This window comes from Salvelinus alpinus, chromosome 1 (assembly GCF_045679555.1).
Source record: "Salvelinus alpinus chromosome 1, SLU_Salpinus.1, whole genome shotgun sequence".
In the NCBI taxonomy this organism is placed as follows: Eukaryota; Metazoa; Chordata; class Actinopteri; order Salmoniformes; family Salmonidae; genus Salvelinus; species Salvelinus alpinus.
This window is the reverse complement of record NC_092086.1, coordinates 82,076,730-82,100,675: the sequence shown is the minus strand read 5'-3', so window position 1 is coordinate 82,100,675 and position 23,946 is coordinate 82,076,730. Positions and strand designations below refer to the sequence as shown.

Sequence of the window (23,946 nt, the reverse complement as noted above, 5' to 3'; positions counted from 1 at the left end):
GTAGCCTCCATTGGAGTAGACAGACACCTCCAACAATAGGTTGTCCTCTTGTAGTAATTGAAACTAGACAATTAGCTCTTATGTTCACCCTATCTTACTCTAACTACTAGATTTGATATGTCACCTATGTCACAACTAAGTTTTCAGTATTGAAGATCTGTGAAAAACTGGTCATGTTCATCATTATGTGTGTTTCTCCTTCAGGATGGCAACGGTGTGGTGCGTGGCAATTACCTGTCAGTTTTCTTGGAACTGTCTGCAGGACTCCCTGAAACGTCGAAGTATGTTTTTGTCAAATTATTGTCATTCTCTTTCTTTCAATCAAGTTTTCACTTTTAGTTATATCACCTTTAACGTTTTTGTTTGTGTCTGTAGGTACGAGTACCGCGTGGAGATGGTCCACCAGGCCTCCAGCGACCCCACTAAGAACATCATCAGGGAGTTTGCATCAGACTTTGAGGTGGGGGAGTGCTGGGGATACAACCGCTTCTTCAGACTGGACCTGCTGGCCAGTGAGGGCTACCTCAACATGCAGACTGACACTCTAGTCCTCAGGTGAGTATTGCTGAGTGACTACTGCTTTTTGAGGTCGGTTTGACTATTACATTTTTTTTATAAAGATTTTCCATTTCGAGATAAAAATAAAAATTAAAAAAATTATGAAATAATGACATTACAATTATTTGAGAGCTTTTTAATGGAAATTTCGCAGCCAAAAATTGTGAACATTCAATTGCCAAAACATTGAAAATATTCCATTCTCTGTCAATTCCACATTGGATAGACATCAATAGAAAATAGGAAAATACTATGAAATAAAATATTTCAGTTGTGTATGTTACTACATTTATTTGATGACTATTATTTTTCATTCCTTAGTCGTCATCTCATCTCTGCTCAGGCAGAAGCAGTCAATCAGACAACGTTATCTCTGTGCTCCCGATATTTTCTTGACTCATCATATTTAGCGAGGCTAGCCTGCCTAAACACGCTGCAGAGCTGTCTGACACAATCATTTTACTAGTTTTTCAAAGTAGATAAGACACACATTCACAAACTGTCGTTGAATGTGTGCCTTATCCCTCTCTCTCGTCATTGTGTACATTCCTCTCACGCGGTCCGTGTATCTAACCTAACGTAGCAGGCGTAAAAGTGTCTCCATCTCTGTCCGTGCTGGAAAGAACAGGCGCAATGGATTATGGTCATTGTAGTTAATTGCCACGTTTCTGCTTCAGCCCAGCCTCCCACATAGTTCTTGGCTTGATTTCTCTCGTTTAAAAAAAAAAAATCGCTGCAGGTGAGTTTCCACTACTACACATTAGACAGAAAGGTGCCATGTCTTTGTCAGCTTTGATTCCGGGTTCATTGATGTCTTGTTTGACTGCCGAGTTGACTCTGTCTCTATCCTCAACAGGTACCAGGTGCGTTCGCCCACCTTCTTCCAGAAGTGCAGAGACCAATACTGGTACATCAGCCAGCTGGAGTCAGCCCAGTCCAGCTACATCCAGCAGATCAACAATCTCAAAGAGGTGGGGGCTTAGATCAGGGTTTACCAAACTCGGTCCTGGGTGCACGTTTTTGATTTTTCCCTAGCACTACACAACTGATTCAAATAACAAACTCATCAAGCTTTGATTATTTGAATCCGCTTTGCAGTACTAGGTCCAAAAAACAAAACGTGCACCCAGGAGGAACGCCAGGACAGAGTTTAGGAAACCCTGGCTTAGATCACAAATTAATCTTAGGTTAAATGTTTGTCTTGTCATTGCATATTATGTCCACCCGTTTTCAGAGGCTGGCCATTGAGCTGATCTGTAGGCAGCAGTCTCGCAGCTCGTCCCCTCCTAACCGGCGCCTGGGCCCCTCGACCTCGGAGAGAGACTCACGCTCAGGGAAAGGCCCAGTAGCTGAGGACAGCTGCCAGACCACTGAGACCAAAGAGGAAGAGGAGGAGGAAGAGAAGACTCAGCACGATGACTCCAATGTGAGTAACTCAGACGTTAGCACTTTATAATCATATTAATGAGGACCACAGATGATCACTGTATTGGTTCATGTTTTTGGTTCAAGGTGGTGCACACACTACCATATGATTATACTGATTTAAAGCTAGCTAGCTAATAAATGCACTTAGCGAATTACATTTGCTCTGACTATACACCATCACTGGTATTATCAGGCTGTAGACTTAAATATTGTTTGAAACAGTATCTTCTAAATAAAAGAGCAATACGCTAAGCATAAATATGTTATCTAAATGAAGTAGCTAAGAGATAATAGGGTTCCCTTGGAAACACTTGTCAACACTTTGGTTCCTACCCTGTCACAATAACTCCTTCCTGGCATTTTCATTTGTTGTTATGTCAAACAACATTGTATTCAAAGTGCCCACTAGTATAGAATTAGAATAAACATTCTGTTTCCATAATTCCAACAGTGAGTCCAAGTGTTTTGCTCTAAATCGCAAGTCAAATTGCAATTGCAACATTTGGTAAAAAATTTGGCCTAGGTTTGCCCATATCGAGCAACCCTACGTGGCAGTGTGGGAATTCTCAAATTAGTGCAGAAATTGATAAATGTTGACATTTTTGGGCTGAAGTTTAATTGAACATTATAAAATAATCATAATGGAGAAAGACCCATTGAAATCACTTAGAATGTACAGTTGAAGTTGGAAGTTTACATACACTGAGGTTGGAGTCATTAACTAGTTTTTCAACCACTCCACAAAGTTCTTGTTAACAAACTATAGTTTTGGCATGTCGGTTAGGACATCAACTTTGTGCATGACACAAGTAATTTTTCCAATAATTGTTTACAGACAGATTATTTAACTTATAATTCACCGTATCACAATTCCAGTGGGTCAGAAGTTTACATACACTAAGTTGACTGTGCCTTTAAACAGTTTTGTAAATTCCAGAAAACGATGTCATGGCTTTAGAAGCTTTTGATAGGCTAATTGACATAATTTGAGTCAATTGGAGGTGTACCTGTGGATGTATTTCAAGGCCTACCTTCAAACTCAGTGCCTCTTTGCTTGACATCATGGGAAAATCAAAAGAAATCAACTATAAACTATTTATCAAAAATAAATATAGACCTCCACAAGTCTGGTTCATCCTTGGGAGCAATTTCAAAATGCCTGAAGGTACCACGTTCATATGTACAGGCAATAGTACGCAAGTATAAACACCATGGGACCACACAGCCGCCATACCGCTCAGGAAGGAGACGCGTTCTGTCTCCTAGAGAAGAATGTACTTTGGTGCGAAAAGTGCAAATCAATCCCAGAACAACAGCAAGGGACCTTGTGAAGATGCTGGAGGAAACAGGTACAAAAGTATCTATATCCACAGTAAAACGAGTCCTATATCGACATAACCTGAAAGGCCGCTCAGCAACAAAGAAGCCACTGCTCCAAAACCTCCATTTAAAAAAAAAGCCAGACTACGGTTTGCAACTGCACATGGGGACAAAGATTGTTCTTTTTGAAGAAATGTCCTCTGGTCTGATGAAACAAAAATAGAACTGTTTGGCCGTAATGACCATCGTTATGTTTGGAGGAAAAAGGGGGAGGCTTGCAAGCAAAGAACACTATCCCAACCATAAAGCACGGGGGTGGCAGCATCAGGTTGTGGGGGTGCATTGCTGCAGGAGGGACTGGTGTACTTCACAAAATAGATGGTATCATGAGGAAGGTAAATTATGTGGATATATTGAAGCAACATCTCAAGACATCAGTCAGGAAGTTAAAGCTTGGTTGCAAATGGGTCTTCCAAATGGACAATGACCCCAAGCATACTTCCAAAGTTGTGGCAAAATGGCTTAAGGACAACAAAGTCAAGGTTTTGGAGTGGCCATCACAAAGCCCTGACCTCAATCCCATAGAAAATTTGTGGGCAGAACTGAAAAATTGTGTGTGATCAAAGAGGCATAGAAACCTGACTCGGTTACACCAGCTCTGTCAGGAGGAATGGGCCAAAATTCACCCAACTTATTGTGGGATGCTTGAATGCTACCCGAAAAGTTTGACCCAAGTTAAACAATTTAAAGGCAATGCTACCAAGTACTAATCGAGTGCATGTAAACTTCTGACCCACTGGGAATGTGATAAAAGAAATAAAAGCTGAAACAAATCATTCTCTACTATTATTCTGACATTTCACATTCTTAAAATAAAGTGGTAATCCTAACTGACCTAAGACAGGGAATTTTTACTTGGATTAAATGTCAGGAATTGTGAAAAACTGAGTTTAAATGTAGTTGGCTAAGGTGTATGTAAACTTCCGACTTCAACTGTATGTGTTGCCACCCTTGGGTTACGCACAGCTTATAAAGCAAATTTAACACTTTTATTATTAAAAACATAAAATACCGTGATGTATTTTGGCCATGTTGTCCAGCGCTAATGGGAGTCTGGCGAGGCGCCTGAGACGGCGTTTTCTATCACCATCAACAAAACACCAAATTCATTTATTGTGGAATGGTGTCGAATCCCTCCAATAGAGTTCCAGACCCTTATAGAATCTATGCCAAGGCACATTGAAGCTGTTCTGGCTCGTGGTGGCCCAGCACCCTATACTACCTTTCAAAAGTTTGGGGTCACTTAGAAATGTCCATGTTTTTGAACAAAAAGCTAATTTTTTTGTCCATTAAAATAACATCAAATTGATCAGAAATACAGTGTAGACGTTGTCAATGTTGTAAATTACTATTGTAGCTGGAAACAGCAGATTTTTTATGGATACATAGGCGTACAGGGGCCCATTATCAGCAACCATCACTCCTGTGTTCCAATGGCACGTTGTGTTCGCTAATTAAGTTTGTCATTTTAAAAGGCTAATTTATCATTAGAAAACCCTTTCGCAATTATGTTAGCACAGCTGAAAACTTATGATTAAAGATGCAATAAATCTGGCCTTTTTTAGACTAGTTGAGTATCTGGAGCATCAGCATTTGTGGGTTAGATTACAGGCTCAAAATGTCTAAAAACAAAGACTTTCTTCTGAAACTCGTCAGTTTATTCTTGTTCTAAGAAATGAAGGCTATTCCATGCGAGAAATTGCCAAGAAACTGAAGATCTCGTACAACGCTGTGTACTACTCCCTTCGCAGAACTTCACAAAAAGTATAATTTTGGTTAATATTTGTTTCATATTAAAATGTATGTTATTTTAAAAACGGCACGTCATTAGTCTATATATTACTGGACTAAATTAGATTTAAAAAACACTTATAAATCATTCCACCTTTTCTTCCACTTAATGTCTCTTGTCTTACTGCGCGCTGAGATCAGCGCTTAGGTATCATAAGTTGTCTTAAGATGGAGATGGGACACAGTAGAGGGGAAACACTTGGTGCGTCAGGAGCTGAGCTCCAAGCTGCGTGTTGTCTGAACATTGTGCTAATGTTGCATTAATGTTGAAGTGTGATCATGAGCAGTCTGACGGGGACCTTGAGCATGATAAAACTTGACAGAGCAGCACTAGAGGCTGTTATGTAAATGTTGTGCCAACGTTGTGATGTGGTCAGGAGCTGTCTGACGGGGATTTGGAGGTGGACTGTCTGACGGGGGATGAGGAGGTGAACCCTCTGGACGGCAGCAGCACCTCTGGCAGCTCCACGGCAACCAGCAACACCGAGGAGAACGACATCGACGAGGAGACCATGTGAGTGACCCACCGAAACGTGCTCGTTTTTTGCGGGACGGATGCAGAAAGGAAATTATATTATCAGCATCCTATCAGTACAATTAAGTTAGACTCCCTCTGCCCTTCCCTACCATCCGGGTTGTGCTACTTAGAAAAAGTGTTGTTTTATTTGACTAGTGTATGCGTACCTCATCAACGTGTTTTCAAACCCCTGCGACCAGAGAGGCTGAGAGTGGAGTGCAGCGCTGGATCATCAGCCTCGCATGTTCTCTCTCCCCCATCCACCCCCTCATTGTGAGCTCTCCAGATGAGCCGTCCATGAGTCATCATTGCTCCTCATACTGCCTGGCTGGCTGAGTGTAAAACACCAACACGAGGCTCACCAGCTCCTTCCACACACAAGCGCACACTTACGTAGACATTATCACACATGTACCGTATGCAAAAACACTCTCACAGAAGAGCTTCCCATGTCTTCATACAGACCTGTACGCGCACACATACACACATTACATAGAGAACACACATTGTCCAATCTCCATGCCTCTCCTGAAACACTTAAATCCATGTTAGTGCTTCATGTTTGCTTTTAACAAGGATCCTCTCAGGCCCTGTAGGGGAAACTACATTCAAGTGCCATCCCCCTCTCCTCCCACAAGGCACTTTTCTCTCGCGCGTTCGCAAAGCTGTAATGCTGGAAGGGCTTTTTCTCCTCCAAGATGCTCTGGGATGCGTTGCTCCGTCGTTCCCACGTCTATAAATACGCTGAGTGGCGGCGAGTGAGAAAAGCTCTGCTGGATATCTCTGACTCATGTTGTGCTATAGGCTGATACAATGGCAAGGGCTGCTGTGTTTCCCATTCTCCCCCGGGGCATACCTAAAGGCATGTGTACAGGGCAGGCTTACAGACTGATGTATACGAACACACAATGTACAGGCACACAAGTCAGTCACTTACTTGCACACTCTCAAATGGGCACGCACATCCCCATGGGGCTGTTTGGCCCCTGCTAAAAGAACAGCACGACTTATCATTAAGCTGTACCATTCCAAAGAGAACATTGCAGTGTCCATCCATTTCATCAGTAGAGCTACTAGCTGGTCTGTTACAACAGAGCACTTTCTGTCTAATCACCCTAAAAAGCTTTTTGTTAAGGGAACACTGCTCGTGATTGAGGGAGTCCTAGACATGCACACACTTTCTCATTGAAGAGTTGCTGGTCCAGCCAAGGTCTTGCAGATGCTGATTTATTAGTTGGGTCATAATGCCGTCTCCCAGCCTTTAGTATTGGCCAAGGAACTCAATTTTCCTTAAGTGGGGTTGATTTGAACTTTCACAGTTTCTATACCCAAAGAGGTCCATAGAGGTCCATGGAGGGAACGAACATTTCCATGTCCCCCAAATGGTCACATCTCGCTGTCTTGTAACAATAAATCGGCCAATAAAACCAATTGATAAACTGAATCAACTAAAGCTCAGTTGACCACATTTAAATGCCAGCGAGGCTATTTGAAATGATAGGTAGACTTGTTTTCCTGGTCTTGGCATGGTTTCGGCATTCAGTCAGCTTTAGTGTTGGCTGTCAGCTAAAGTTTTAGTGTTCGTTTGACCGTGACATTGTAGCAATGTTGTTCCCAGTCCTGAAGTTGATGGTCTCTGGTTCTCAGGTCTGGGGAGAATGACGTGGAGTTCAGTAGGAACCTGGAGATGGAGGAGGGAGAACTGCCTGCCGATGTGGCAGGAGCAGCAGGTAACCTCTTCCTCCCCTTTGTCCATCTCTTTCTCTCTACTCCCTCATCTGTTTTTCCATCTCCCTCCCCTCTTTTCTCTCCATCCCGTTCTCTCTCAGCCTCGTTCTCCCTCTCATACTTTCTGTCTGTATGTCTCTCTTTCCGTTGCCTTTTATCTCTCCTCTTTTTGATCTATATCATCAGATCTCGTGTGTGTGTGTGTGTGTGTGTGTGTGTGTAATGGGGCTTAAAGAGGATCAAATCAAGTTTATTTTATATAGCCCTTCGTACATCAGCTAATATCTCGAAGTGCTGTACAGAAACCCAGCCTAAAACCCCAAACAACAAGCAATGCAGGTGTAGAAGCACGGTGGCTAGGAAAAACTCCCTAGAAAGGCCAAAACCTAGGAAGAAACCTAGAGAGGAACCAGGCTATGAGGGATGGCCAGTCCTCTTCTGGCTGTGCCGGGTGGAGATTATAACAGAACATGGCCAAGATGTTCAAATGTTCATAAATGACCAGCATGGTCAAATAATAATCAGGAGTAAATGTCAGTTGGCTTTTCATAGCCGATCATTAAGAGTATCTCTACCGCTCCTGCGGTCTCTAGAGAGTTGAAAACAGCAGGTCTGGGACAGGTAGCACGTCCGGTGGACAGGTCAGGGTTCCATAGCCGCAGGCAGAACAGTTGAAACTGGAACAGCAGCAAGGCCAGGTGGACTGGGGACAGCAAGGAGTCATCATGCCCGGTAGTCCTGACGCATGGTCCTAGGGCTCAGGTCCTCCGAGAGAGAGAAAGAAAGAGAGAATTAAAGAGAGCATACTTAAATTCACACAGGACACCGGATAAGACAGGAGAAGTACTCCAGATATAACCAACTGACCCTAGCCCCCCGACACATAAACTACTGGAGGCTGAGACAGGAGGGGTCAGGAGACACTGTGGCCCCATCCGATTATACCCCCGGACAGGGCCAAACAGGAAGGATATAACCCCACCCACTTTGCCAAAGCACAGCCCCCGCACCACTAGAGGGATATCTTCAACCACCAACTTACAATCCTGAGACAATAGCCCACAAAGATCTCCACCACAGCACAAACCAAGGGGGGGCGCCAACCCTGACAGGAAGATCACGTCAGTAACTCAACCCACTCAAGTGACACCCCCCTCCTAGGGACGGCATGAAAGAGCACCAGTAAGCCAGTGACTCAGCCCCTGTAATAGGGTTAGAGGCAGACAATCCCAGTGGAGAGAGGGGAACCGGCCAGGCAGAGACAGCAAGGGCGGTTCGTTGCTCCAGAGCCTTTCCGTTCACCTTCACACTCCTGGGCCAGACTACACTCAATCATATGACCTACTGAAGAGATAAGTCTTCAGTAAAGACTTAAAGGTTGAGACCGAGTCTGCGTCTCTCACATGGGTAGGCAGACCATTCCATAAAAATGGAGATCTATAGGAGAAAGCCCTGCCTCCAGCTGTTTGCTTAAACAATTAGGAGGCCTGCGTCTTGTGACCGTAGCGTATGTGTAGGTATGTACGGCAGGACCAACTCAGAAAGATAGGTAGGAGCAAGCCCATGTAACGCTTTATAGGTTAACAGTAAAACCTTGAAATCAGCTCTTGCCTTAACAGGAAGCCAGTGTAGGGAAGCTAGCACTGGAGTAATATGATACAATTTCTTGGTTCTAGTCAGGATTCTAGCAGCCGTATTTAGCACTAACCGAAGTTTATTTAGTGCTTTATCCGGGTAGCCGGAAAGTAGAGCATTGCAGTAGTCTAACCTAGAAGTAACAAAAGCATGGATTAATGTTTCTGCATCATTTTTGGACAGAAAATTTCTGATTTTTGCAATGTTACGTAGATGGAAAAAAGCTGTCCTTGAAATAGTCTTGATATGTTCATCAAAAGAGAGATCAGGGTCCAGAGTAACGCCGAGGTCCTTCACAGTTTTATTTGAGACGACTTTACAACCATCAAGATTAATTGTCAGATTTAACAGAAGATCTCTTTGTTTCTTGGGACCTAGAACAAGCATCTCTGTTTTGTCCGAGTTTAAACTTTAAGGAATACCTAGGATAGGATAAAGTAATCCTTCTAACCCCCCCCCCCCCTTAAAAGAGTTAGATGCACTATTGTAAAGTGGTTGTTCCACTGGATATCATAAGGTGAATGCACCAATTTGTAAGTCGCTCTGGATAAGAGCGTCTGCTAAATGACTTAAATGTAAATGTAAATGTTTAAAAGTAGAACGTTTTCAGCCATCTACTTCCTTATGTCTGAAACACAGGCTTCTAGCGAGGGCAATTTTGGGGCTTCACCATGTTTCATTGAAATGTACAGCTGTGTGTCATCCGCATAGCAGTGAAAGTTAACATTATGTTTTCGAATGACATCCCCAAGAGGTAAAATATATAGTGAAAATAATAGTGGTCCTAAAACGGAACCTTGAGGAACACCGAAATGTACAGTTGATTTGTCAGAGGACAAACCATTCACTGAGACAAACTCATATCTTTCCGACAGATAAGATCTAAAACAGGCCAGAACTTGTCCGTGTAGACCAATTTGGGTTTCCAGTCTCTCCAAAAGAATGTGGTGATCGATGGTATCAAAGGCAGCACTAAGGTCTAGTAGCACGAGGACAGATGCAGAGCCTCGGTCTGACTCCATTAAAAGGTAATTTACCACCTTCACAAGTGCAGTCTCAGTGCTATGATGGGGTCTAAAACCAGACTGAAGCATTTCGTATACATTGTTTGTCTTCAGGAAGGCAGTGAGTTGCTGCGCAACAGCTTTTTCTAAAATTGAGAGGAATGGAAGATTCGATATAGGCCGATAGTTTTTAAAATATTTTCTGGGTCAAGGTTTGGCTTTTTCAAGAGAGGCTTTATTACTGCCACTTTTGGTGAGTTTGGTACACATCCGGTGGATAGAGAGCCGTTTATTATGTTCAACATAGGAGGGCCAAGCACATGAAGCAGCTCTTTCAGTAGTTTAGTTGGAATAGGATCCAGTATGCAGCTTGAAGGTTTAGAGGCCATGATTATTTTCATCATTGTGTCAAGAGATAATGTACTAAAACACTAAAGTGTCTCTTGATCCTAGGTCCTGGCAGAGTTGTGCAGACTCAGGACAGCTAAGCTTTGGAGGAATACGCAGATTTAAAGAGGAGTCCGTAATTTGCTTTTTAATGATCATGATCTTTTCCTCAAAGAAGTTCATGAATTTATTACTACTGAAGTGAAAGCCATCCTCACTTGGGGAATGCTGCTTTTTAGTTAGCTTTGCAACAGTATCAAAAATAAATTTTGGATTGTTCTTATTTTCCTCAATTAAGTTGGAAAAATAGGATGATCGAGCAGCAGTGAGGGCTCTTCGATACTGCACGGTACTGTCTTTCCAAGCTAGTCGGAAGACTTCCAGTTTGGTGTGGCGCCACTTCCGTTCCAATTTTCTGGAAGCTTGCTTCAGAGCTCGGGTATTTTCTGTATACCAGGGAGCTAGTTTCTTATGACAAATGTTTTTAGTTTTTAGGGGTGCAACTGCATCTAGGGTATTGCGCAAGGTTAAATTGAGTTCCTCAGTTAGGTGGTTAACTGATTTTTGTCCTCTGACGTCCTTGGGTAGGCAAAAGGAGTCTGGAAGGGCATCAAGGAATCTTTGTGTTGTCTGAGAATTTATAGCACGACTTTTGATGCTCCTTGGTTGGGGTCTGAGCAGATTATTTGTTGCGATTGCAAACGTAATAAAATGGTGGTCCGATAGTCCAGGATTATGAGGAAAAACATTAAGATCTACAACATTTATTCCATGGGACAAAACTAGGTCCAGATTATGACTGTGGCAGTGAGTAGGTCCAGAGACATGTTGGACAAAACCCACTGAGTCGATGATATCTCCAAAAGCCTTTTGGAGTGGGTCTGTGGACTTTTCCATATGAATATTAAAATCACCAAAAATTAGAATATTATCTGCTAAGACTACAAGGTCCGATAGGAATTCAGGGAACTCAGTGAGGAACGCTGTATATGGCCCAGGAGGCCTGTAAACAGTAGCTATAAAAAGTGATTGAGTAGGCTGCATAGATTTCATGACTAGAAGCTCAAAAGACGAAAACATCATTTTATTTTATTTTTGTAAATTGAAATTTGCTATCGTAAATGTTAGCAACACCTCTGCCTTTGCGGGATGCACGGGGGATATGGTCACTAGTGTAACCAGGAAGTGATGCCTCATTTAACACAGTAAATTCATCAGGCTTAAGCCATGTTTCAGTCAGGCCAATCACATCAAGATTATGATCAGTGATTAGTTCATTGACTATAACTGCCTTTGAAGTGAGGGATCTAACATTAAGTAGCCCTATTTTGAGATGTGAGGTATCACGATCTCTTTCAATAATGGCAGGAATGGAGGAGGTCTTTATCCTAGTGAGATTGCTAAGGTGAACACCGCCATGTTTAGTTTTGCCCAACCTAGGTCAAGGCACAGACACAGTCTCAATGGGGATAGCTGAGCTGACTACACTGACTATGCTAGTGGCAGACTCCACTAAGCTGGCAGGTTGGCTAACAGCCTGCTGCCTGGCCTGCACCCTATTACATTGTGGAGCAAGAGGAGTTAGAGCCCTGTCATGGGTGCTGATGTGTAATGTTTAAACTGTGCGTGTTAAGCCAAAGGGTAGTGTGAAAGGCTGCATAACAAGGCTTAAATTTACGTGCATGAAGTGAAGGAATGTAATCCATGTGTCAGTTTACTTTAATTTACGTAGTGTTTAGGATGCACCTTTCTTTGGCAGATCTAAGTCTTGTCTTGTTACTCTTCGGTACTTTGGTAATTGATTTGAACTTAAGCAACTCAGTTTGAGCCACCCTTAAACTTGGACATGTTGGTAGTCCCTTTTACTTCATATCGGACTCTCTCCTCTGAAAGGAAAATATCCATTATTACTTACCCCAATGCCTAATAGTCGGTTAGCCAGGGAGGTTATTCAAATGTATTCATTAATCATTGGCTGCAAAGTGGATTATCGCCTCCATTACTCTCACTGCCTCAGACAGAGTAGCGTTTTTTTCCAATCTAATCTCTCGCCTTTTGAAATGCTCATTGTATGCAGCCCTTAATGGTTTTTATGCTGCTCTTGTAGCTGTGCGCCGGCTGACTCATTCAGTACTGCAGTGAAATGGCTGGAGAGTTTAACTGAATCTTGGTGCAGGAGTTCTCTTGTCTGTAACTTAAAATGGAGATGCAGCATGGGCTGTTTAGTAGCTCACGCTCTGTGTTAAACCTTGGTAAAGATTTCCTTTTGCACAAGTATTCAATATGCCCTGTTCCAAACTCATTCAAAGTGTCAGTTGACTCCCCTTGCTGCTCCTCCAACACTCGATAGATAGAAGCATATCCAGTGTAGCTCACATTTGGTCTCCCCCTTCCCTTTTGCAACTGTTTCCTCACCATTGTACCTCTGAACATACCTTTCTCACTCTAACCCTCTCCCAGGAAGCTCTAACCCCGGGGCCAGGTGTCTGAGGCGTAGTGGTGGTCTCTCCTCCGCTGGCAGCAACAACAGTTTGCTAGAAATCGACCCCGTCATTCTCATCCAGCTACTGGATCTGAAGGAGCGCAGCAGTGTGGAGTCACTGTGGGGCCTTCAACCCAGACCCCCTGCCTCCCTGCTGCACAGCCACGGTAGGGTCTGTCTTTCACAGCCTCCTACTCTGTACAGGGTAGCCAAGCTAAGGCACAGTCACTCCCTCTCTGGCAGACATTAGGATAAGCGCTAGTAGCCAATTCATCTTTTCATCTCCTTTTTTTCTCTCTCTCTTGCTCCAGTCCAAGTCCACTCCAGGAAGGAGCGGGGTGAGCGCAGGCCTCAGACAGTGCGGCGGGGAGCCCCAGACTCTGGGGTCCTGATTCGGCTCAAGGCACAGATGGCCGAGGTGCGCAGTAAGATGTCGGATGTCAAGTGTCAGCTGGAGGCACGGGGGGAGACCAAGGCAGGGCCCTCCGGCAGGGCCACAGGGGTGGAGCAGGGGCCCTCTTACCACTCAGAGCTAGGGCCCAGCAGGAAGCCCATAGAGCTAGATCTGATGGGGAAAGGACCCGGGGTCTCCAGACACTGTCGCTCTGGTGAGTGTTGCTACACACACACACACACACACTACATAATACACACAGACTACAATCTGTGGAATCGGATAGTATTTTACATCACGTTCTACTGTCAAACTCTTTGAAGACTAGATGGGCAGCTGGGGAGCTATCAACTGCTCAGTCAGATGTTTAACTAGCTGTGGTTTGTGTGGCAGGAGGGAAGAAGGCCTCATCTCCCAAGCAGGATGGGAGCAGGCTGGGCCTAAGGAGGGCTGCAGACGTAGTTGAGAAGGAGCTGAGAGGCCAGAGCGGTGGAGAGTCGTCCAGCGACCAAAGCCTCTTTCCCAGGGGCACCTCCAACGGATCAGAGGGTCAGTAGTAAAGCCAGGTAGAGGTGGGGTTATCAGTGTTTAGACCACCATGGATCCACCTATGTTCCCAAATGAATGATTGTCAGCTGATGACTTCTGACTGACCAGTGTTTCCCTGTTCGGTGTCATACTGTAGGAGCCCTGAAGCCACGCAGCGCCCACAGCTCCCCTCCCTACCTGGGCAGCTCGTCGTCCTGCTCCGAAAACAAACCCTGCAGCTCCAAACACGACCAGGAGCAGCTCTATGGGTCCGACCTGTACGCTCTGGAGTTCCTCAGCGGCATCTCCACCGCCACCATGACACGATCCAGGACCAAACCCATAGGGTAAAACTAACACCCTGTCCTAAATCCAACCCCGGGTTCCTATGCATTTGTGGAGATCCAAAGCGATTGGATTGAAATTCTATTGTTTATTTTTCCTACTTTAAAAATATCAAATATTTTTTTCATACAGTCCAGGTGCTTGGAGAATGGAGCTTGATAATTGAAAAGTGTACTTGACAGTTGAGAAAATAAACTCCCTCACACAACATTTCTGTTTGCTCCACAATCTTTTAATGGATCGTTTTAAACCAACGCTTTGGTTATTATTCCTTTATCAAGTGTTTAGCCCCTGCCAAAGCCTCCAATTTAACAGTTGTTTTTTTTTGGCGTCATATTTGTTTTGTGCTACTGTTTCTTTATTACTTCACTGTGCCAGCCTTGGCTGGGTTTTAAAAGAACGCCGGATAAGTGAAAATAAAGTATGTGCTGCTGCTGTTGTAGCTAACTAGACTCAGTGGTATTTCTGTGGCACCCTATTTGGTATTGAAATTGACCCTCCCAGTGGACCACAAAGGCCTGAGAGCCAGCTATCTCTAAAATAACTGTTTAGCTTTGGAATAAACCAGCTACTAGAGTGGTGAAAATGTTGCTGTTCCTATCCATCAGTGTTCTGTAAGTTTTGTGTGGACCCCAGGAAGAAAAGCCGCTGCTTCTTTAACAGCTAATGGTGATACGACTACAAATCGTAAATCTCAACAATACCTTAGAAAGAATTTAAGAAAAATATGTCTATTCAAATCATACAATTTCGCTTGTGCTTAAAACAAGAGTGGCAAATCTACTTTCCTCCTGTCTAGCATTTGTGTGGATGGCCATTTTTATTCATTGATGGACCACTCTTGGAGCAGTGTGAAAAGGTCTTTCACACATCTGAGGTGATGTCGTGCAGGAGGCTTTGTGAGAAGGGAATTGTGTAAACTGACACCCTCCTTCTCTCTCTTCCTCCTCCCCTCCCTCAGGGCCGGCCTGCTGACGGACAGCTCTCTGGACTGTGACTCGGAGCCGGCTGAGATCCGCCAGTCACTGCTCTCCCTGGCAGAGGAACCCTCTTCATGCCCCAACGAAGGTGAGCCCTCACTGCTCTAACACCCCTCCCTTCCTCTAGCTCCACCCTCCTCTACGGAGGATTGTGATGGCACTAAGGCTTGAGCTCCACTTTTCATCTTAAGTGGATAGAATGTACTGTAATCTAATACCATACTGCAGGTAGAGTTAACAGCTTCTTTGAGAAGGGTATTTTAAAATGTGTTTCTCCTGCAGCATTACTCCTAATGAACTCTGGAATGAGTCCGTGTCTGTAGAGAGAGCGAGTGGGTGTCTACTTGGCACTGGTATGCAAGATGAGAGGTGTGCTCTTGGCACTGATGGTGTTCCCCTTACCTGTGAGACTGCTATAAGGTTCTTTCTGTCTCCCCCACCCTGTTTCTGGACATTTTTCTTCCTTTACATCTTTCTGTTGTTTTCCTTTTTGACCCCCCCCCCTACCTTTCTGTTTACCTATGTGCTGTTCTCTCCCTTTTCTGTTTGCCTGTCTCTCCCTGTCATTCTTTTTTCCCTTATCCTGTGTGTCCCTCTTTCTGTCTGTCAGGTCATGTTGTCCAGAAGCGGACGGTGGTACTGCTGCCAGGTATGAGTAGTGATAGTGAGATCGACTGTGACACAGAGGACGAGGTGGTGGTCCTGGAGACTGGAGATTGTCGCTACGACACCCCGGCACTGCCCTGCGCAGGTCAATATTGTTACCTGCTGTAACCCCCTCACACAAAAACATGCATACCCTAGTGTGGGGTTTCATTTCTGCACATTGTCCACACACATTTAGCCTCAAATCAACTTGCCAGTTCCTTGGAAGGAAATGATTGCTATGATTAAATGCTTATTTGCTTCTTTCCTCCCAGGGGACCAGTTGATCTCTGATGACCTAAGCTTCACCACAGGAGAGACCACAGAGAGGTGATTTCCCCTCCAATTTGGACACCACAGCCAGTCTAAACAGTGGCAATCGCCATGTGGGAACTGGATCGTAGTGTATTTAACTTTAATGCACATGAGCATTTGTGTAGACACTTGCATGCACTCATTCTAGTCACTGACAACCCAAATGCTACGAGAATGCTACAACTCACTAAATAAGCACCTTGATGATGACGACTAACTGCAAAATGTGTCACAATATATTTGGTCACAGTCATTCATCTTTTCATTTAAATGTACATTTTATGATATATGAGTTTATGGGGTGATGAACAATATATCTGCGAGAGACATATATTCCTGTCAGTGTGAAATAAAATAGGAAGTTTAATATGTAACTAATGAGGTCATGGTTGACATTTGCAATGTCTTCATACTCAGATTGGGCTTTGGTCTGGTCATTATGAGCTAAGGTGAATTTTTAGAAAGAAGCAGGGGGCACCTGCTTCACAACAGAAAGAGAACATCAAAAGCTCTCTGCCTTTCTGATTCAATGAGGTGCTATTGATGTATTTGTGTGGAGGAGCACAGTCAGGCAGGTATCACACAGTGCTGTAATGAACACTCAATTCTGGTTAACAGTCTAAACAAATGCCTTGAAATGAAGTGGACACATTTACAACCTTAATTCCTGTATCAACATCGCTTAAAACGTGTTAGGAACCCGTTACGTTAACTGAAGGAGAGGCAGGGATGAAACACGAGGAAAAATTGCCCAAAGTCCCCTCTGTGTAAATCTTGTCAATGTAAACTACTGTATTTCATCAACTTCTCCCGTTAGATTGGAGTTGCTTTCCCCCCAGTAAATCGTTCATAACAAGAACCAGTTTTGCTGCTGTGTAGACAGACATTGAAGAGTGGATCAATGGTACGTCCTCCTCTGGCCTGTGTAAAAGATTGCTACATTTTGAATTAGTATTGAGTGAATTCTTAGTAAGGGAAATGACTCTTGCTCACAGTATTGAGTGGATTCTGACTGAATTGATTATTAACAATTCTTGATTGACGGTCTGGGCTTCAAGTGCTCGTTGACCTTGTCTCTTCGTTGCACATCAAAGCTGACATACATTATTCGTACATACAGGGTTCTTTCTTTCATGAAGAAGTGTTTTCTGCAGCTCTTGTCAAGATGAGCTCTGTAACATAGGCGCATGTGTAGGTGTTGTTTTGAGTTTTCTTCCCTGATTGCATTTGTGTCCACACTGTAATTTCCATCTTCACTCTTTTCCTGTGCTGTGTGAGCAACTCCTCCCAGTTCAGCTTTTCTGCTTGACTTAGAAAAATGGGTCCATACATATTCACCGGTTTTGACTTCTATGAAGCAGATGCAACTCAGTGGATTCCTTTCCCTGTTCAAACATGGTCTTAAATGGATTCAAATGTTACATTCCATCTTCTTGGGTCTAGATTGATTTTATTTGACTGAGTTAATTATTAGCAAAAATTGGTTTGACTGAGACGTGTGTAAGTGTTTGTTTTGTACAAAGACTCCCCAACAATGATGTGAATATTTTTCTTTAAAGCATTTAATTGGACCCATTACCTTTTGAATTTTTTCCTTTTTGCCCATCAGAGGGTGCCATTTCTGCCTTAAAGTTTAGCATTGCTCTGTGACCGTGGACCATTTTTCTTTACACAGTAGCATTTTATTGCTTTCAACCCTTAAAATGAATCTAAAGACCACACTAGCGACCACATGGACATCATAATAGAAACTGTAGTTGCTTTTTGCACCATGGAGAACAATGAACACTGACAGAGTTCATTGAAAAAAGTGGTGAATCTGTAAACATTTCGAGATGTCTCAAAGTATACTAATGTGCATTGACTAATAAGGAAATATATTCTTAATGCCTGAGTGGAGAGCTGAGTGGTTAACGCTGTTAATATCTTCCTATGTCAGCTATAGGATGCCTGACGCTAAACCCACAGCTGCACATCTTCCTAATGTTCCATCGTGTGCCTAAAATCACATGGCTTTAATAGGGTTGAACAGGCAGAGTGTGGAAAATATGCGTAAAACCTCTTGTGCCCTTGAAAGGGTGTTTGTATATACAGCTCGAGACTCATCCTGATATGGTCTTATTGTGTCTATATCGATGTCTGTGTTGTGTGTGTGTATACACTGCACACTTCTGTTACTGCCCAGGTTTGAGGTGTGTGTGTGTACACTGCACATTTCTTGTACTGCCCAGGTTTGAGGTGTGTGTGTGTGTGTGTGTACACTGCACATTTCTGTTACTGCCCAGGTTTGAGATGTATGTGTGTGTGTACACTGCACATTTCTGTTACTGCCCAGGTTTGAGATGTATGTGTGTTGGGCTGGTTGAGGAAAGGCACTAGAAAGAAGGTGATTAGATGTTTTTGAGTGTTCATGCTTTCCTTGTGTCTGAGTGTTTATTTTGTATTGTCCCAGAATGCAGTGGGAATTTATGTTGGGAATGTCTTTTTATTCATTTTTTGTACTTATATAATATGACATGAACAAATTAAAATATTGTTTGGTTTCTTGAACTGGAACACGTTTTTGTAACCTAAATACGGAAATACTTGTCAAATGACTGAATAACGAAAATCCGGTGTTTTTTGTTTTATTGAACACAAACTGCATGAGAGACCAATTGCAGATGAGGGGTTACTCTTAACTTTCTTTTTTTTTGTCCAGGATTTTAGAAACCGCGTTTTTCTAGCAATTGATGGGCTAATTTGAGTTTGCACTACTTAAACATTTCAGTCAGGCTTCCGCTCACTTCACAGCACAAACGGCTTTATTGGAAGTCAGTAACCACGTTCCCATCCTCAGTTTGTATGCATGTAGCCTTAAGTCATCATACTGTATAAACAAAAATCACGACGGCTGTGATGGAAACAAGTAGTTTCGTTACAATTTTATAAATGTCGATAGATAATTTGTTTTTCTGGCATGGTGGGATCTGTTTGTATTAGTAGAATGTAGTTATGAGAGAAATGTTGGTGGGAATCCCTATATGCGCAAATGTTGCTATAATAAACATCGAAGTCAACTTTTTGAGTCACGTGACGAAATGGTGTGCGTGTGGGCACGGCATTGGTGATGAGCTTGGTGATCCTTTCCAATAAATATCGAGGGTCTATCTGGTGACATGATGATCGATGCTTGACTGCCGTTTGACAAATAAAAATATTATCGCTCTTATAATTATCACATGTATACTAGCCTGCCTGCACATCCTAACTGCACTATCTGCGAGCTGTTGTTGGCTTGAGCTCAGTTGCCAAAACCGGAGTAGGCGCATTTGCTATTTAACAGTTTTTGTGACGACTATCGGTAGATCGGTAGAGTTGAAAATGCGATGTAAACACGTTTTTAACTTTTACAGTTTTATTCGGTACATCTAAACTTGAGCGAAAAAGAAATGTTTGTGTGCACTACCTCATCACGCACTGATTGTTATCTACAACAAGTCAATTTGTTGAAAACGCCAATGGTGGGAAAATGCGTATATGCATATTTTACAGTGGCGTGCCGTGGGCCTGGGGCCTGGGCCTTCAGTGAGGTACTACACAGTCCCACCCGAATTAATCCACCTCTTATTACCATCATTATGATGCCATGGCTCTAGACACTATACATTTAGACAGAAACGCAGTATAACCAGGCGTTGCGTCACCTTGAAATTGACAAATTGACATTTTTGGGTAAACAGTGTTTACCCAAAAACATGACACAATCAATGAGTCTTTTCAATATTTCCCTTCACCTTTTCATTGTGCAGCGCCGTTGCCCTGCGCGCTTGTTCTTTGAGCTGTAGATCCACTCCGGTGTCCCCAAAAGTTTTCAAAAGCACAATTGCTTGTAAGTGCCCAGCCGTACTTTGGTGTCTCGTTGCTGCCTTGGTTAGACAACTCAAGTTTGCAAAGCCAGTGTGGCTCCAAACACCAAATCGATCACTTGCAAATAATAGGCATTCCCAGCAGTACAGTTTGCAGTGCTTCTCGGAGCCTGTGAGCCATTGACAGCGCTCGTAGTTGAAACTTTGAAAGTGGCTTTCCCGCCTGTGACAGGCTTTGTGGCGTCGGGCGACCTCTCCTTACAATGTCAAACTTTTCTTGAAAAGTTCGTCTTGAGAATGGCGTTATAATTATATCCTCGACCAAATCGATATCTTCTCCTCCTTCCGCCATTGTGGGTTGAAAAAACAGCTTAGTAGTACGCAAATTAATTCGTTTATCAAATTCAGTTTCCTAGATCTGCATAGACCTGCCCATAGGACCTGCCTCTCAATATTGGTAATCCAATCAAAAGACGTGCACGCACTACGCCTGCTAGCTGGCTCCTGTGTAACACTGGAGCCAGCTAGCAGGCGTACAATAGCCAACTCTAAAGCTGATTGGTTGACACTAAATTTTCATTTCCATTCACTATAAGCTACAAGCGCCTGCACTGTTGATTCTGAAGGCCTGTGGGCAGATTTTAGACCCCTGGCAACACATGATGGCTGAATATGATTGGATAAAAGATCTAACATAAAGACCAGCGCTCCAAATCTCAACCTGGGGCTGGAAGCAGTGCAACCAAGAGGAAAGCTATGAAATGAAGAGTATAACTCTTACTCTGGGGAATAATTTAATACATATTTGTGGGAAAATATATTTAAAAAAAATATATATATATTCTGATGATGTTTAGGCCAGCAGAGAAGGCCTTGCAGGCCCTGACGGCCCACCACTGATATTTTACAATACGCTATTTGCATTTAAATCTGCTGTGAGCAGTTGGATGGAAACCTAGCTAGTAATGACTCTCTGTTGGCTGCCGTTGAATGCTCTATCTAGTTCTTTTGGATCTCAATGCTGCATTTGACCCTTGATAAGAACATCCTTGTTGACCATCTGGAAATGTGGGTGGGAATCTGGCGTGGTCCTCAACTGGTTCATGTCCTATCTTTGTGGCAGATGTTTCTCAGTGAGCATGGGTGGTTCAGTATCATTCCCAGCACAAATTGCACCTATAGTGGACGCATCACAATACCCATAAAACCCAGTAATGGTTCCAATTGTTTTTTCACCATTCATTTTTGCTTCTGGAATTTTAGAACTACTTCATATACAGTGCATTTGGAAAGTATTCAGACCCCTTCCTTTTTCCACGTTTTGTTACGTTACAGCCTTATTCTAAAATCGAGTAGAATCATTATCAATCTACACACAATACCCCATAATGACAAAGCGAAAACAGGTTTTTGAAATTTTAGCAAATTTATTCAAAATAAAAAAACATTCCTTAGTTACATGAGCATTCAAACCCTTTGCTATGAGACTCAAAATTGAGCTCAGGTGCGTCCTGTTTCCATTGATCATCCGTGAGCTGTTTCTAGAACTTGATTGAAGTCCACCAATTGAATTTACCACAGATTGGACATCATTTGGAATGGCACACCGCTGTCTATATAAAATACCACAGTTGACAGTGCATGTCAGACCAAAATCCAACCACTCCCCAAATTTCTTGTTAAAAAAACTATAGTTTTGGCAAGTCGGTTAGGACATCTACTTTGTGCATGACACAAGTAATTTTTCCAACAATAGTTTACAGACAGATTATTTCACTTAACTCACTGTATCACAATTCCAGTGTCAGAAGTTTACATACACTAAGTTGACTGTGCCTTTTAAACAGCTTGGAAATTCCAGAAAATTATGTCATGGCTTGAGAAGCTTCTGATAGGATAATTGACATCATTTGAGTCAATTGGAGGTGTACCTGTGGATGTATTTCAAGGCCTACCTTCAAACTCAGTGCCTCTTTGCTTGACATCATGGGAAAATGAAAAGAAATCAGCCAAGACCTCAGAAAAAAAATTGTAGACCTCCACAAGTCTGGTTCATCCTTGGGAGCAATTTCCAAACGCCTGAAGGTACCACGTTCATCTGTACAAACAATAGTACGCAAGTATAAACACCATGGGACCACGCAGCCGTCATACCGCTCAGGAAGGAGACGCGTTCTGTCTCCTAGAGATGAACGTACTTTGGTGCGAGAAGTGCAAATCAATCCCAGAACAACAGCAAAGGACCTTATGAAGATGCTGGATGAAACGGGTACAAAAGTATCTATATCCACAGTAAAACGATTCCTATATCGACATAACCTGAAAGGCTGCTCAGCAAGGAAGAAGCCACTGCTCTAAAACCGCCATAAACAAGCCAGACTACGGTTTGCAATTGCACACGGGGACAAAGATCGTACTTTTTGGAGAAATGTCCTCTGGTCCGATGAAACAAAAATAGAACTGTTTGGCCATAATGACCATCAATATGTTTGGAGGAGAAAGGGGGAGGCTTGCAAGCCGAAGAACACCATCCCAACTGTGAAGCACGGGGGTGGCAGCATCATGTTGGGGGGATGCTTTGCTGCAGGAGGGACGGTGCACTTCACGAAATAGATGGCACATGAGGAAGGAAAATTATGTGGATATATTGAAGCAACATCTCAAGACATCAGTCAGGAAGTAAAGCTTAAAGCTTGGTCGCAAATGGTTGTTCCAAATGGAAAATGACCCGAAGCATACTTCCAAAGTTGTGGCAAAATGGCTTAAGGACAACAAAGTCAAGGTATTAGAGTGGCCATCACCTCAATCCCATAGAACATTTGTGGGCAGAACTGAAAAGGCGTGTGTGAGCAAGGAGGTCTAGAAACCTGACTCAGTTACACCAGCTCTGTCAGGAGGAATGGGCCAAAATTCACCCAACTTATTGTGGGAAGCTTGTGGAAGGCTTCCTGAAACGTTTGACCCAAATTAAACAATTTAAAGGCAATGCTACCAAATACTAATTGAGTGTATGTAAACTTCTGACCCACTGGAAAGTGGTGAAAGAAATAAAAGATGAATTAAATCATTCTCTCTACTATTATTCTGACATTTCACATTCTTAAAATAAAGGGATGATTCTAACTGACCTAAGACAGGGAATTTTTACTAGGATTAAATGTCAGGAATTGTGAAAAACTGAGTTTAAATATATTTGGCTAAGGTATATGTAAACTTCCGACTTCAACTGCAGGTATTCCTCTTGTCCAGATGGGATAGGGCAGAGTTATGGCGATTACATTGTCTGTGGACCTATTGGGGCAGTAAGCAAATTGAAGTGGGTCTAGGGTGACAGGTAAGGTGGAGGCGATATGATCCTTGACTAGCCTCTCAAAGCACTTCATGATGACAGAAGTGAGTGCTACGGGACGATAGTCGTTTAGTTCAGTTACCTTTGCCGCCTTGGGTACAGGAACAATGGTCATCTTGAAGCATGTGGGGACAGCAGACTTGGATAGGGATAGATTGAATATGTCTGTAAACACGCCAGCCGTTTGTTATTAGTGTAGATTCATAGGACTAGTGTTCAACCCATATCGTACGCTTTTCTCGCCTTCCAATATTTCCTGGATTGAACCAATGGATATGGCAACTTTCTGTATTAATCAAACCACTGTATTTTTGATTCACCAATCTTTATCCAAACCTGTTTTTTTGTAGTATTATTCATAAATACTTTCCTAACCCTAAATAATGTAAAGATCGGAGTACCAATCAATCTACCAATTGGTGCTGAAAAGGAGACTAATATGGGTGTATTTACAATACATGGCTTTCTTTCATTGATCCCTTATTCTGATCGGTTCTCTCCAAATATGTCTTGCTGACATCAAATGTTGGATGTCTGACAATTTTCTCTACCTCAATGATAAAAAATCTGAGGTTGTTGTATTTGACCACCTTGAACTCAGATGATAGATAAACTTGGTCATTTGTCCACAA

At 42.9% G+C, this 23,946-nt stretch overlaps 1 protein-coding gene across 2 annotated transcripts in view; it reads left to right on the top strand.

Moving 5' to 3' along the window:
- The window catches only part of LOC139531654 (E3 ubiquitin-protein ligase TRIM37-like), a 46,716-nt gene that overhangs the window by 16,014 nt on the left and 6,756 nt on the right, over positions 1-23,946 (top strand). The window contains exons 13-25 of one of the 2 annotated variants that reach the window (XM_071328313.1): positions 205-281; positions 376-555; positions 1,415-1,529; positions 1,793-1,984; positions 5,535-5,671; positions 7,322-7,404; positions 12,889-13,077; positions 13,222-13,518; positions 13,698-13,853; positions 13,990-14,179; positions 15,139-15,245; positions 15,768-15,908; positions 16,078-16,132. In XM_071328313.1, the coding sequence (XP_071184414.1) occupies positions 205-281; positions 376-555; positions 1,415-1,529; positions 1,793-1,984; positions 5,535-5,671; positions 7,322-7,404; positions 12,889-13,077; positions 13,222-13,518; positions 13,698-13,853; positions 13,990-14,179; positions 15,139-15,245; positions 15,768-15,908; positions 16,078-16,132 (1,919 nt within the window). Of the gene's footprint in view, positions 1-204; positions 282-375; positions 556-1,414; positions 1,530-1,792; positions 1,985-5,534; positions 5,672-7,321; positions 7,405-12,888; positions 13,078-13,221; positions 13,519-13,697; positions 13,854-13,989; positions 14,180-15,138; positions 15,246-15,767; positions 15,909-16,077; positions 18,668-23,946 lie in introns of those variants that run through there. The other variant, XM_071328321.1, reaches the window with a different exon arrangement.